The sequence below is a fragment of the Silurus aristotelis genome (genome assembly GCF_946808225.1).
Source record: "Silurus aristotelis genome assembly, chromosome: 27".
Lineage (NCBI taxonomy): Eukaryota > Metazoa > Chordata > Actinopteri > Siluriformes > Siluridae > Silurus > Silurus aristotelis.
The window spans coordinates 3,084,276-3,098,405 of NC_139600.1; the positions used below are offsets into that span (position 1 = coordinate 3,084,276).

At 41.2% G+C, this 14,130-nt stretch overlaps 1 protein-coding gene across 31 annotated transcripts in view; it reads right to left on the reverse strand.

The window, feature by feature from the left end:
• Positions 1–2,609: 2,609 nt before the first annotated feature.
• Positions 2,610–14,130, reverse strand: part of LOC310721075 (neurexin-1a-like) — a 331,556-nt gene continuing 320,035 nt past the window's right edge. For all 31 annotated transcript variants that reach the window (XM_083532317.1, XM_083532316.1, XM_083532314.1 and 28 more), the window contains one exon: positions 2,610–3,662. In XM_083532317.1, the coding sequence (XP_083388443.1) occupies positions 3,358–3,662 (305 nt within the window). In that variant the 3' untranslated portion in view covers positions 2,610–3,357. The remainder of the gene's footprint in view (positions 3,663–14,130) is intronic.

Here is a 14,130-nt window from a genome sequence, read left to right on the forward strand (position 1 = left end):
CCCAGCCACTCTTAGTGCCGGTCCCAAGCCCGGATAAATTGGGGAGGGTTGCGTTAGGAAGGGCATCCAGCGTAAAACATGTGCCAAATCAAACGTGCGGAGGATCCGCTGTGGCGCCCCCTAACGGGAGAAGCCGAAAAGAAAGTTTTAAGTAAGGATTTCACTGGGCTTTTAGCAGATCGGTCAAGCTAATATTAGTCCTAATAAGTGAGCCAATTTTGACATTGCCAAGGAAAAACTCCCTGAGACTTCATAAAGAATTTCAGTCAAAATGGACTCCCATTTCCTGTTCCTGTCTTGTTGATTTCAGAAGCGATTCTCGGAGTAGAGCCAGAATGTTGGAGGAAGCTGTTAACGGTCGATCCCTTACTTTACATCCAGTTTGGTAAAGAGTCCAACGAACCCAAATAATTCCACCAATGAAATGGCGAGAAAATGAGGTCTATTTTGAATATTTGACATTGGGCGCCAACGATTGATTATAAACATTTTACGATTTCATTTTCAGTGCAGAAAAACAGACGAACACAATGCAGAGTGACCATTTCAAGGCTGTTTTGGTTTTACCATGATAGGGTTTGTTTTGAATCATTTACTAAAATGATGCAATCGCATGCAATAGCATGAGATTTTGCCTTCACTTGAACTTGGAGACCAAAAACCTGTTCCAGCATGACAATACCCAAGTGCACATAGCAAACTCTATAAAAATATGCTTTGCATGGGTTGGAGAGGAAGATTTTCCCGCTATTGAGCGCCAACCCTATTGAACAACTTGGGGATGAATGTGAACGCTGAAGACTGCACCCCGGGAAACCTCACCTGCATCAGTACCTGACTTTACTAACACCCTTGTGTCTAAAGGACTACATGCACACTCCAAAATCAGGTAAAAACCTCTTAGTAAAAGAGTTAAGGGAATTATATTAGGAACATTTCGGCAATATTGTGTTTTTTATTCATTTATTTATTTATATAAATACCGTAATTTCCGGCGCACCCAAATATAAGCCGCACCCACTGATTTTTACAAAGATTTGTATTTTGAACATAAATACGCCGCACCTGTCTATAAGCCGCAGGTGTCTACACTGAAACTAATGAACTTTACACAGGCTTTAATGAAAGACAGTGTCTGTTACACGGCTTGTATCTAAACAGTAGCCTACCAAGAAAGTCATTGTTCACTGTCTTCCTCCTTCCTTTCACAACTATTTCTCTCTGGAGTTTATCTTTTGGCATCGTCGTGCGTTTAAAAATCACCATCGGTGAATCTTTTCTCCCGATGCCGTGCAGCTCAGAACACAGGTGAAGTGTGTTTTCATGCTCGGTTGTTTTCAGCGTGACGAATGATTCACATTTCCTGTAGACAGTCCGAGTGAGCGGCAGGTCAAACGTCAGAGGAACCTCATCCATATTTATGATGTGGTGCGGCCCGATTCAGTGGGAGCGCATCTGATTTAATATAAAGAGTTTCATTGGTTCAACTGAACCCGTTCCGCAATTTCATTGGTCTAATGTTATAGGGCTCAGTTTTTTAAAGCTTGTGAAACCGGGAAAAACCCAGGAAATATCTATAAATTAGCCGCTTCATTGTTTAAGCCGCGGGGTTTAAAGCGTGGGGAAAAAGTAGCGGCTTATAGTCCGCAAAAATACGGTAAATAAAATGTATATAAAAAAACTATATATTTTTTTTATTATTATTTATTTATTTATTTATTTATTTTTATTATATATTTTTTTTATTGTACAAATATTCAAAGAAATCCCAGAACACACATCACACATGACGTTCACTTAGGTAATATTTTATTTGCTCGTTTAAATTTTTCAAAACTATTTTTGAATTTTTTCTTTATATAATAAATCATGTACTTTGAGGTCAATAAAGAATCGTCACAATTCGAAAACAGAAAATACTGTAGAAAAAGAACAGCACTGGTTGAATTTGAATAAAAGCAAACAACCAAAACAAAAAAAAAAACAGAAATGCACCGAATGCAGGTTTAGCTCGTAGTCTGGACTTTTCTCTCGTCTCGCTCGTTCTCGTGGAGCAGGAGAGCAGAGACTGAGAAGGATGACGTAAAGGCTGGAAAAGGACAAAACGGAGGGACAAGCGCACCCACGCACTCGTACACATGACCTGAAAGGATGGACAGATTAGCGATGGAGTGCAAATTGTAAAATTTTCAGGATTGCAGGATATTGTTAGGACGTTTTTTTTTTTTTTTTTGGACAAGACAAAATTTCTGGCTGTACCATCGGTTTAGTGTTGAGCAGGAAGTCTGGGGGAGCCTTAAAGATTAGCTGATGAAAGCAACTCATATGTTTTTGGCTTCGTGATCAAATCTATACCTAGCAACATTTACTAACATTCATTTTTTGTATTTTTTTTTCTTCCTTTTTAGAATTTTTTTTCTTACTGAAAAAAAAAAATTAAACAAAAAAGTTCAGCCCAAACCATGATAGAGGAGCAGGTATAATTTTGCGTCTATACAACAGGCTATAAAACACCACTGTCACAGTCCAGAGAGCACATTTAGATGTTGGTGTATAAACATGTGTAATAAGATACTGTTGCGTGCATCAAGAGTTTCTCGAATGGTCGCTTTTCTTTTTTTTTTTTCCCGTTCATTTGTATGTTTAATGGCCTTACAGTTTTCCTCCGGCTAAGAACATAAGGCTTTGAGATTGCTTTCGAGATTGCTTTTGGATCCCCCTCACTCTGGCAGGCTTTTGGCCGGTTTCCTTGCGTTACGTTATGTTTCCGGGAGGCTCGTGAGAACCTTCGCTGGTGTCTCTCGGTGCAAAGAACAATCACAAGCTCTTTTCCTGATTGTTATTTTTTTAGCCTAACATGTATTTTCTTTCTTTTTTTTGTGTGGGAAAACATCCTGGCAGGATTGACATTATAGCAGTAGTCTCTCTTACGCACAATCCTGGCATTTCGTTGGCCGGCTGCTCGAGGTCCAGATGGGTTTCATATTGATAACCTGCTTTGCAGTTAATTATCAGGTATTTAATCATCCATGTTTTGCTCAGATGCCCCCTTGTCCAGCTGATTCCATGCCAGCACTGTCCTTCTGTGCCTGCCATCAGGGACGTGAGTGAAACCTTCAATCTGCAGTGTAATGCGATATCTTAGATAAACAGACTATGCTTTTTTTTTTTTTTAAGTTGTCTTTTTTTTTTTTTTTTCTCCTCGCCTCCCAAGTTCTTGCTATTTTACACAGGATATGGTACTGTTTTATTCTTTCAGAAAGAGGGAAGAAGAAAAAACAACCAAAGCAAAAAAAATATATATCCAGAAGTCCTGAAAAAACAAAAAATTCTGGAGCACGTCCAGCAAAAGAGCAATCAAACGTAGTACTCCTTGTCCTTGTTTGTCTTAGTCTTGGTGGTGCTCTTGGCCACGTTGGCTGGTTTCTCTTTAAGGACGGTGCCGTTGGACTGCGCCGAGTTGCTGATGTAGTTGCGGCTCTCGTCCACACGATACGAGCCCTCGTCCCGGTTGCGGTATTTGTACATGGCGTAAAGGAGGATGAGGATGCACAGGGCGGCCGCTGCAACGATGCCCACCACCATACCCGTGGTGCTACTAGACTCACGGACCACCTCCACTGGGTCAGGGTACCCCTTCAGACCCGGACCTGTCGGGCTTGCTGTGCAAACACACACACAAACACAAAGGTTAATCTATAGTCATAGTTTACTTTATTTACACATGTGCATTACAAGATTCTGGATTCTGATTGGTCAGACTGTCACAGATTTATATTATTGTACTTGTTAAAAAAATAATTATTTCTATATGAACAATGAATCCATTGAGACTCTCCATGCAGCAATATGGTCAGCCATTGAAACAGTCATGTTTTCTGTAACGAAAGAACGATTTTATCATTCAAATTCGAGGAATGAGTCTCCAGGATCAGCACTCTGCAACAGAACATGCATTGTCCTCATTGGCGTCCCATACATATTACCCCTAGGCCTTCAGTGGTGTCCGGCCTGAAACAATCCACCTCATAATCCCATCGTTATGATGCCACAACTCTAGAAACCGTCAATATTGTAACGAAATGTGAAGGACGTGAAAATGCTGACATTATCGGATGCCTGCTAGATGGCCCTGGAGTCAGCAATCCGATTGGTTAACGTAATCCGACACTTTTAGCAGCGGCAGGTGAAAAGAAGAGAATGGATTATTGGGAATAATTTTATACATATTCATGGACAAAGTAATTTTGATAGAGATTAGGACAGAAGAGAAATCCTTCCTGGCCCTGATGGCCCTATTATGAGATGCAAAGCCTCTTGTATCTCCTTGCTGCTTTTCCTGCTATAAAAAAACAAGCCCTTTTTAACTTCCTGTTTTCACTCTATATTCCCCTGAGCTCAGGGTTTGTTTAATTCAAAAAAAAGAACACAGAAATGAGGAAATTGTTACTGGATCACTAATCGCTGGGCCGACTTTTGCCGCAATAAGAACAGATGGTGAGCGCCTGCCCAAATTGACGTTCCCAAGTCGGTGGCACTAACTTGGCACACCGCGACCGCGTCCTCTGGAAAACTGTGCTGTAAGTGATCCTTGGCTGCACGTGCAAGACCGCTTTCTGGCGGGCATAATGAAACGATAGAGCTACGGCTTTATTCGGGGGACAGCACCCTATCGAAAAGAGCAGCAGTGTTTAAGACAGACCCGCAAACAAACGCAAACCTGCAGTTATGGTGCAAATTAGAAACGCAGAAACGGCGGCGGCTTGGGTCCCCAGATGAAACCGGTGACCGCCCTTTTTAACGTACTCTAAACGCTTGATAAGGGGGGATTAACGACTTCAAGCCAGTGCTTTGGGAGCCATTTGCCTCTTTGAATGGGAAACTGATTACATATCAGCAAGCCTCCATTATGTACGAGAGCCATCCAAATTATAATCCGACTCCCATCAACTCTGATAACACTCGGCACCGTAACCCTTCATTAGTCTCTCTATCTCTTTCTCTTTCCTGCTAATGCTCTGAGCTGATAAAACATCTCTTTATTCACATCTACAGTATACATTCCTCTACAGACCCTGATAAGCCTGTTTTAGTATTTTCTTTTCCCCTCAGGCTCATCAATTATTTTAGAAAACATGACTGATCTTTTTATATCTTTAGGCACCACATTGGCACGACCTTTCAACTCAACCTTGTGAAGGCCAGGAGCTTTTACAAATGATTGCTTCCTGAAAGTCTGATTTCACACTTGGTCCTTCATTCTTCTGGGAAGATGTTCCACCAGATTTGTGCTTATTTAAGGGCATTAGTAAAGTCAGGTGAGGTAAGGAGGCCTGGGGTGGTGTTCCAATTAATCCCCAAGGTGCTCAGAGCTCTGTCGCAGTAGATCTTGCACTCCAAACTAAAAAAATATCTTTATGGAGCTGGAATTGTGTACAAGGGCATTCCATTGCTGAGACGGGTTTGGATGTCAAAGTTCTAGTGAAGAGACAATTTCATGCTACCACATCCAAAGACCTTTTTATGACCTCGTCCAAAGACCTTTTCTTTTAAGGACCTCATCCAAAGACCTCCTAATTAAGAGGTCCGCTTTAAGACCTCGTCCGACGAGCTCCTCTTTTCAAAACTTATTCAAAACCCTCCTCTTTCAGATCTCGTCCAAATACCTCCTGTTTGCTTTGTTTGGGCAAGAACCACATATAGCTGTAAAAGTTTTCCGTGCATTGAATGCTACCAGTCCGGTTTGTGCACCTCAGTGTGTTTTATATTGTAGAAGGTATGTCCAGAGATGCCAGCAAATGCTGAAGGACAGGGGAAAGATGCCTCAGGGAATGGAGTGTGACTGAGCGTTGGAATGGATTAGCGCTTCCTGCAATGGCCGGCATTATCCCTTTGGACAGGTGTGAAGCAAACTCAATCCTTCAAGGCAAAAAAAAAACAAGGAACCTGTGGGCCGTCACCTCGTCACGTAAGGAGAGGGGACACGTATAGTTTGGGGTGTTTGTTATTCAGAGTCAGAGAGAACTGCCAAGAGATATGCATGGATAGGTGGAAACTGAGACGTTGAATAACGGCCAGTTAAAGATGTTGATTTATATTTGCATGAATTAGGTTTGGACCACCCACCCCCCCACCGGATATTTTGCTCTAACATGGTAATGGAATTGCATGTAGAATGCTAATGCATGGCGGATTTTAATTGGTATCATACCTTTTATTTTAAATGCATATGTTGAGCTCCATTAAAAGGTAAATTGTCATCAATACACCGAAAAAAAGAAAGAAAATCTGTCTTTTACTGCTGTCTTTGGTGACTTAGGTGCGAGCTCTCCTGCAGTCTGACACTTTCTGTGTTTCTCTTCTTCCTGGAGATGGGAAGCTGGCACGATGAGCCCAGGCTGAGCTTCACACCCGCTGCCTGGACTGATCTGTTGATTGGAATCACACTGGGGCCTGGCACTGGGACAGCATGCAGCTATTATACACTACCTCCAGAGCTGCACTTATTATACTCACACCAATCCCTGTCTAATAACATCTAACCCAAGATCTGATATCCAGTGATATCGGTTCGAAGATGCTAAAGCTAAAATATAGTGGTTACTGGGGAAGTAAGAGCACAGTGGTTAAGGCTCTGGGTTACTAAAGTTAGGCGTTCAAGCCTTGGTATTGCCAAGTTGCCAATCTTGGGGCCCCTGAGCAAGGTCCTTAACCCTCAGAACTCCAGGGGTGCTCCTAACATTACTGGGATATACAAAGATGGAATTTCAAAAGTACATGTAACGAGTATAAAGCGTTTTTCTTTTCTTTCTTTCTTTTTTAAAGGACCAGCTGGTTTGATAATATTCCAATGTATCTATCTCTAGCCCATTTCTATTCTCTTTGAATTGGAGTTTTCCAACACGATTCGAAGATCTTCACACACTTCCAGAGCAACACCAAACTGTTCTCCTGCCTCATTTCCCACAGCACGGCTTCCCAATAGAAAACTGTTTTCATTTTTATCCATTTTTAATTACTGCAAAGCCTTGACACTAAAGATTCCTTCCATTTACAGGTTTGATTCTTTTTTGATACCAGCTTTACCTACTCTCAGCATCCAGACAGTTCGTTTCACCAAACATTCAGCTCAAAAAATGCTGTTCTTCTTGGAAACTCGCCATTAGTTGGCTGTTTTTACAGTCCAGTTCATCCCAGAGCAGTTCAATAGGATTTAGGTGTGGTGACTGGGCAGGCCAGTCCATAATAGATGGATTTCACTCCAGACGACCGTTTGGTCTCTAAATAAAGCTTACAGAGCTTGGACGTACGAATTGTAGAACCAAAAAAAAAAAGAAATATAAGTGAATGATGCGTGTTTATCCCTGACGAGCAAATTTGGGGCAACTGTGGGAAGGAAAAGGATCATAAGAGGACGAAACCTTGAGAGGAACCGGACTCAAAAGAGGAACTTCATCCTCATTTGGTGTGATTATAAATCATAAAAGCGATACAAAACACCGTTAAGAGAGAAATAGCACGAGCACCGGAGTGTGTGATTATGAATAATGCCCTTTCTACCATCCAATACAGCCACTGATTGAGCTGTTACTATAAAAGCGCATTCATATTAACACAAGGCCAAAAGTTCAGACCTCAGAACACCTTCTCGCTCATATTTAGCACAAAAGAACTCGTGTAGACGAATAACACGATACAGCCATGCAGGTGGTTCTTTCTCCTGATGAAATATTAACGTAGAAAATGCAGCGGTTCTATGTCGGCAGGAAAAGGTCAGATTTGGAAAATTTCGGTCTCCGCAATGAAGCTCACGGTCACTGACTAAACATATGAGGTTATCATGATCGTTGGACTAAATGAGAGATAGAATTTCGAATCTTTCCAGGTTTCCTTCGTCCGACTCGCCGTCTACACGCATTCTGCTCTTTCTCAGCTTGCCGTTACTGCTGTACGTGACGCCTTCAAGTTTTTCAAATAGCGTGGGCCCTTTAAAAATTTCACTCGTGTGCACTCAAGAGTAAAATTAGGTAGCCACAGAACAATCCCTAGAATGAAGCCATTTTCGATGATGGCCCAGCAAGAGGGTGGTACAGGACAGCCAAAGTGTGTGTATGATTAGGAGGAAGTACAATGATGGAATGATGTCGCATGTCACAATAGGGAAATCTCAGAAACGGGGTTCCGTATAACCAAACTTGGGTTATCTAAAGTGAAGAGATGACGGATAAGGTCATCGGTATATACAAGATGCCGCATCATGCAGTGGAGATGTGTTGGGTGTCTGAGGTCGCCTCAAGGTCGTATTTAAAGTGGAAAAGCAATGAGGGCTCCGGATCAATTTACTAATAGTGTAAATTAAAAAACCAGCAATTCAAAATAGAAAATAAAATGTGCAATTAAAAAGACAAAATGACCTTGAAAAAGTACACAATATGGACAATGTTTGTGAAAACCTGAGCATGGTATGGAACACCCCATTCCGCATTGAGTCCCAGATCTGCTCTTATAATAACTCTTTTGGGTTTCTTCATCCCAGATCTCAAACCATGTGAGGAAATGTTTAGTTAAAAATTAAGTTCTATATTGTTCTAGTTGTGGGTTTCTTCAGGGTTTCTTAATCCCAGCTCTTAAACCATGTGAGGAAAGGTTTAGTTAAAAAATTGTGCCTAAGTTCTATAATGGTTCTAGTAGTAGGTTCCTTTAGGGTTTCTTCATCCCAGCTCCCAAATCCAGAGGTTACAAATTGACCCTAAGTTCTATATTGATTTATAAGCTTGGATAAAGAAACCCTGAAGAAACACACAACCAGTATTGTGGGTTTGTTCAGGGTGTCTTTATCTGAGCTCTTAAACCATGTAAGGAACTGTTTCAGTTAAAATTGCCCCTAGGTTCTACGGTGTTCTCCTGCTTAGCACCCAATGTATTAGCCCTAAAACCATTCTCATGACCATGAGCAGACCAGAACCAGGCTCCAGCCCATATCTATAATAAAATGGTTACTGAAGATGAACGAGAAGAATACGGTGTTAAAGAGCACTTTGTTGAATGTGAACAGAAGGAGCCTTTGGTGTGTCTGAGGATTCCTGAGACTATCCCGAGGTGTCGCTTGGCTACAGATTCGAGCTCAGCTGATTAGCTTTAAAATGTCTAAAAAGCTTGTCTGGGCCTCAACTCTTGCCAACATCCCTAAACCCCCAGTCCATTGTCTTACCATGCATCCTGGCAAGAAGAGCAGAAGCCGCTAACTGGTTCGGAAACACAATCAGCAGAGATGAGATGAGAATACATACGGTGTTCTGAGCGATTTTTCCTCATTTGTTGCTCACAAAGGGATTTATTTATGAACAGAACGTGAAGGGAAGCGAGGGAAGCGAGGGAAGGAGGTCGTTCCGGGCGCCTCGCGCTGCACGGTAACGGCCTGATCATGTCAGCTTTACGCCGTGACGACCGGACAACACGAGCAGACCTTTTCGTTAGCGGGATTGATGAGCATCGGAAGGAGGACGTTCTCAGGAACGTCGAGACGTTTCTCATCCTTGCTCGACAGTAATGTCCGCATCGCACAAATCATGGCAACGCGAGACTGTCAAGACGAACAAATAAGCCGGCGCTCTCCGTCTGCAATAGGGCCTCTGGGCCTTTCGCTCTGGCCTGAAAGAAGGCACGGTGTTCTGTATAGTCCTGCTGGTTGCACCGAGTAAGACGGAGGGGACGTAAGGCCATAAATAATGTATGTATTGCTTATTGAAAGCATTAACAGACGAAGCAAACGATCCATTTGGGATTCGTCCTGTTTTTTAAGCGATCCGTCTCACATCCCAGCAGGTTTCCAAATTGAACGCTGTTATGCTCAGACGCTATCTATTAAGGCAAATGGAGGACGGATCCTATTACCAGAGCCTATAGAAACTTCCCCCAGTAGGTCGCGCGTTTATATCGACCTACATCCGACTTAACGTACATCCCGATCATTCAGCGGAAACGGCGATCAGGATTCTGCGATCTAATTGGGCAGTGGTTCCTCTTAGTAGTGTTTATACATTTGCGTCAATGTTTTCCCATTCCCAAATTTTACATTCTACGGTGTTTGGTGGACACCATCATCCAAAACAACTCGCAGCGATTACATTTGTATAAGTGAGCATTTGAGGGTTAAGTGCCCCCAAAGGCAGCTTGGCGTTACTGCGATTTACAACCTTCTTATCAACATCTTAAGCAATGAGCTTCCACTTCCTATGTGTGAATAAGGCAAAATGATTATTTGAATTACATTAAAGTATATTATGATGGTGGTGTTGATGATGATGATGATGGTGTCGTGGTAATTATGATGGTGGTGGTGATGATGAAGATGACAATGTGGTGGCTATTATGATGATGTGGTGGTTAATTAAACTATGATGTGGTTATTATTATTATGACAGACTTTTATTATAGTGATGAAGATGGTTTGTTAATTATAATGACGATTTATGATGCTGATGTGATGGTTTATTATGATTATGATGATCATTTGAATAATATATATTTATTATGAAACGCAGTCGCACCACATGACGCGCTGCGGCGTTCCGTCTCGCAGCCAGGTCAGACTGCCCGAGTCTGATTGTTTTGCAGGAAAAGGAAGTCTGTGCGCATTATTTTGGTCTTATTCAATTTACATCGGCTTTCTATTAAGTTTCATATTGACTATAAAATCTTGCTTTTGACCTTCAAAGCCCTTAATGGCCCGGCTCCAGCGGATCTGGCCAATCTCTGGGAGCCATTACAGTCCATCACAATTACTTTATTTAGCTGATTCAGGATTTCTGCTGGACTCTACGATCGCTCGAGACTCGGTGTGTATGTGTGCGTGTTTGTGTGTTGTGTGTATGGGGCCAAAAATGTGAAGGAAGTGTTTCAATGAAAATCGACAAACTGTATCGGGTTTTTTTACAGAAATTTCCATTTGTCCACTGTGACGTACAAAGTATTGATAATGAGTATTTATTTATTTTTAATTATACAATTTTTAAAACACTTTCTACTTCTGTGTGTTAAATATTTTTCATTTGAAAAACGATTTTATTTTATGCAGCTTGATATAGTTTTGTTTTTTTTAATCTGATTTTATTTATTAAATTCTGGATTTGTTGATTTATTTATTTATTTATGTAATGCAATTTTGTCCTTGTGTGCTCATAATTTATTTTACATTCGAATTAAACGTAAAGAGAAAAACAAGAAATTACAAAAAAGTGCTGATATTTATTAAATTCTTCATTTATTTTAAAACCAATTATTAGATTTTAGCTTTCACACATTCTTGTAGCTGCAATTATTTCTAAAGTAATTAAAGTGTAATCTGATCTTATTATAATTTTCAGAATACTATTATACGATTATTCAATTTGGAGAACGTTTCACTTTTTTTTTTTTTTTACCAGAAAGCAATTGTTTCACATTTTTATAATGAAGTTTGGCGATGATAGGAAATGGAAATGTTGCCAGATATATTTGTTTAATGATACATTTGGATACATGAGCTGCGATTTTCTTGCCAGCACCACCAACCCCTTCACACACACAAATTTCAACTAATTAAAAGATAAATTAGTTTCATTAGTTTCTAATTATTCGTGCTATTTTTTCTAACTGTCACATGATCAGCCATTGGTTCCTGCCTTTTCCAGTTATATGTGGTTCCTCCCCAAACAAAAATGTGGAGCCACACATCTTGGAATGTTTGTACTATGAAAATTTCCCTATACTCAAAGTAGGAGACCCGAACCTGTTCCAGCATGATCCAAAGTGTACAAAGCCAGCTCCATGAAGATACATGGGTTGAAGTGGAAGATCTCCTGCAATAAAGCTTTGACCTCACCCCTATTCAAATTGACTCTCAAGACAACACATGCCTACTCCAAAATCTAGTGGAACATCTTTCCAGAAGAATGTAAAAGTGCTGATTATTGTAATTGTGCATAGTTGAGGCACAATGTTTGATAGGAAACCTGGTTCTTTCCTATTATTTTGATACCAACCTTTAGAAAGTTGTGTAAGGAGCCGGTTCAATAACTCTCGTGTATCTAGGAGCTAGCTAATCGCAATTTTCCTCACAATCTGAACAGGCTGTTGGCTTGCGAAGCATTTTAATGAAATATGACAATCCGGATCAGTTTCTAATCAGATTCCAGGTGCGTGCAATGTTTTGTAGTGGATGGAAATATTTCAATGCGATTTAATTCAATGATCGTCGAGTTCTGGAATATTTATTCTCAAATTCTGTGGCCGTCCTTCTGCAATAGTGAGGACAGTGGAAAAGATCATTGAGATCTCTTTTATCTCTATTATGGATATTTACCCCAGGTGCTGCTTTCGCAAAATTAAGAGAAGCCCTTCTGCTATGCTATGCACTGCAATACCATTTCAGGCCATGGGGGGGGGGTCACAGCTCAGCGATTAAGGTATTGGACTTTGAAACAGAAGGTTCTGGGTTCAAATCCCAGCACCAACAACTCCACCAATCATAATTTAACCAGGCTTTATTCTTAGTACTCGTCTAGTCAGCGCTAAATTACGTATCTTGACCGAAAATTCCGTAAACAAATTCCAATGTCTTTATTACCCTTTCAATACCAGACCCAGGAAAAGCTTTGATATGAAGATATGCTTCCGAGCCTCAGTACCCTGAGGTGGATTTCTAAGAGCAAACTGCGGCGGAAGAAGTTACTGATCGGACAACGGAGATCGGCGGTTTAAAGGACTCGTTAGATTTTCTGCGCACGTTTCACCATCGCGCCGTCTGGATGAAGCAATCGGCCGGGTTTATAGAAGCTTGCGCTTTTTATTAGCCCATAAAGCGAGTAAAATCGTAAAGTCGCACTGGCGCTGAGTCGCCGCGAACGTCGGTTTACGTGTGAGGCTTCAACGCGACATTAGCCTCTTCACGCCGATCGAATGAGGAAGTGCTGTTATGGCAAAATAATGAACAACAAAGGGTTGGGGTGGGGGGTGGAGGGCGTAGGGGGGGGGTTTATTCCTTTTTATACTACGGCAGTTTTCCTGCAATTACAATGTTGAATTGTACGTATGAGACGATGCGCAATATCGATATTTTCTCTTCACTTGTGTGGCACAAAAAAGTGCACAAAGCCAGCTTCATTAAGATCTGCTTTCCATGGGTTGGAGTGGAAGATCTCCTATAGAGCTCCAACCCTAATGCACACCTTACCTAGATCAGTATCTGACTTGTAGGAAACTCAGGCAAATGTCCACGAGCACAAGTCAAAATCCAACGGGACGCTTCCCAGAAGAGTGGAGGTTATTATATTATGTTCAGAAAGCCCAAACACCTTCTGCAATTATTTCCTCGAGCTACCGATGTTCCATATTTTGTATCAGATTCGATTCGTGGCGAACGCTATACGGAGGAGCTGCAAGCGCTCGCTGTGCTTTTATTACCGTTATTGCATGCTCGGCATCGACTCAGTCCGAAATGGGAATTTCACGGTTCAGCGCTCGCCTCGTCCAAGCAAAGACCGGAGCGAACCGGCATGCGAGTGTATACGTTGTTTACGTTGTTTGTTCTACGTGACGCCGGAGGAGTGGGTCGGAGGCTCAGGAAAACAGGAGGACGGCGTGAAGGAAAGAAACAAAGGAAAGGAACTTGAGCAAAGTGCATGGCAATCAACTGCTCAGTTGTATGAATGTAAGATGCTCTGGACGAGAGCGTCGACCAAATTAAATATATTTTTGGAGAGGGTATTGTTATTAAACCCTTGATTCTGATTGGTCAGATAGTGCTGATTTATTGTTTCCCACTAAAAGTCCAGCTGTATGTAAAAACCCAAGTTTTATACTAATTTTCTGCTTCTAATATGGTTTCGATAGTAACGGCTAAACAACAGGGACTTAAACAGTATAGCATATGCATATTAATGCATATTCATGCATTATGCATATATACTCTGCATATCACTACCAATATGTGGGTTATAAAATGTTGTATGCACAAAATAAAATGTCGTAATGAATTTTTTTTTGTGGCTGTTTTATTCTGAGATCATACAGTAGCTGCTTCAAGAAAATATCCAACCCTCGTTTCAAGAACGTACGAATATTTTCTTACGTTTTCTCACATCGAGACGA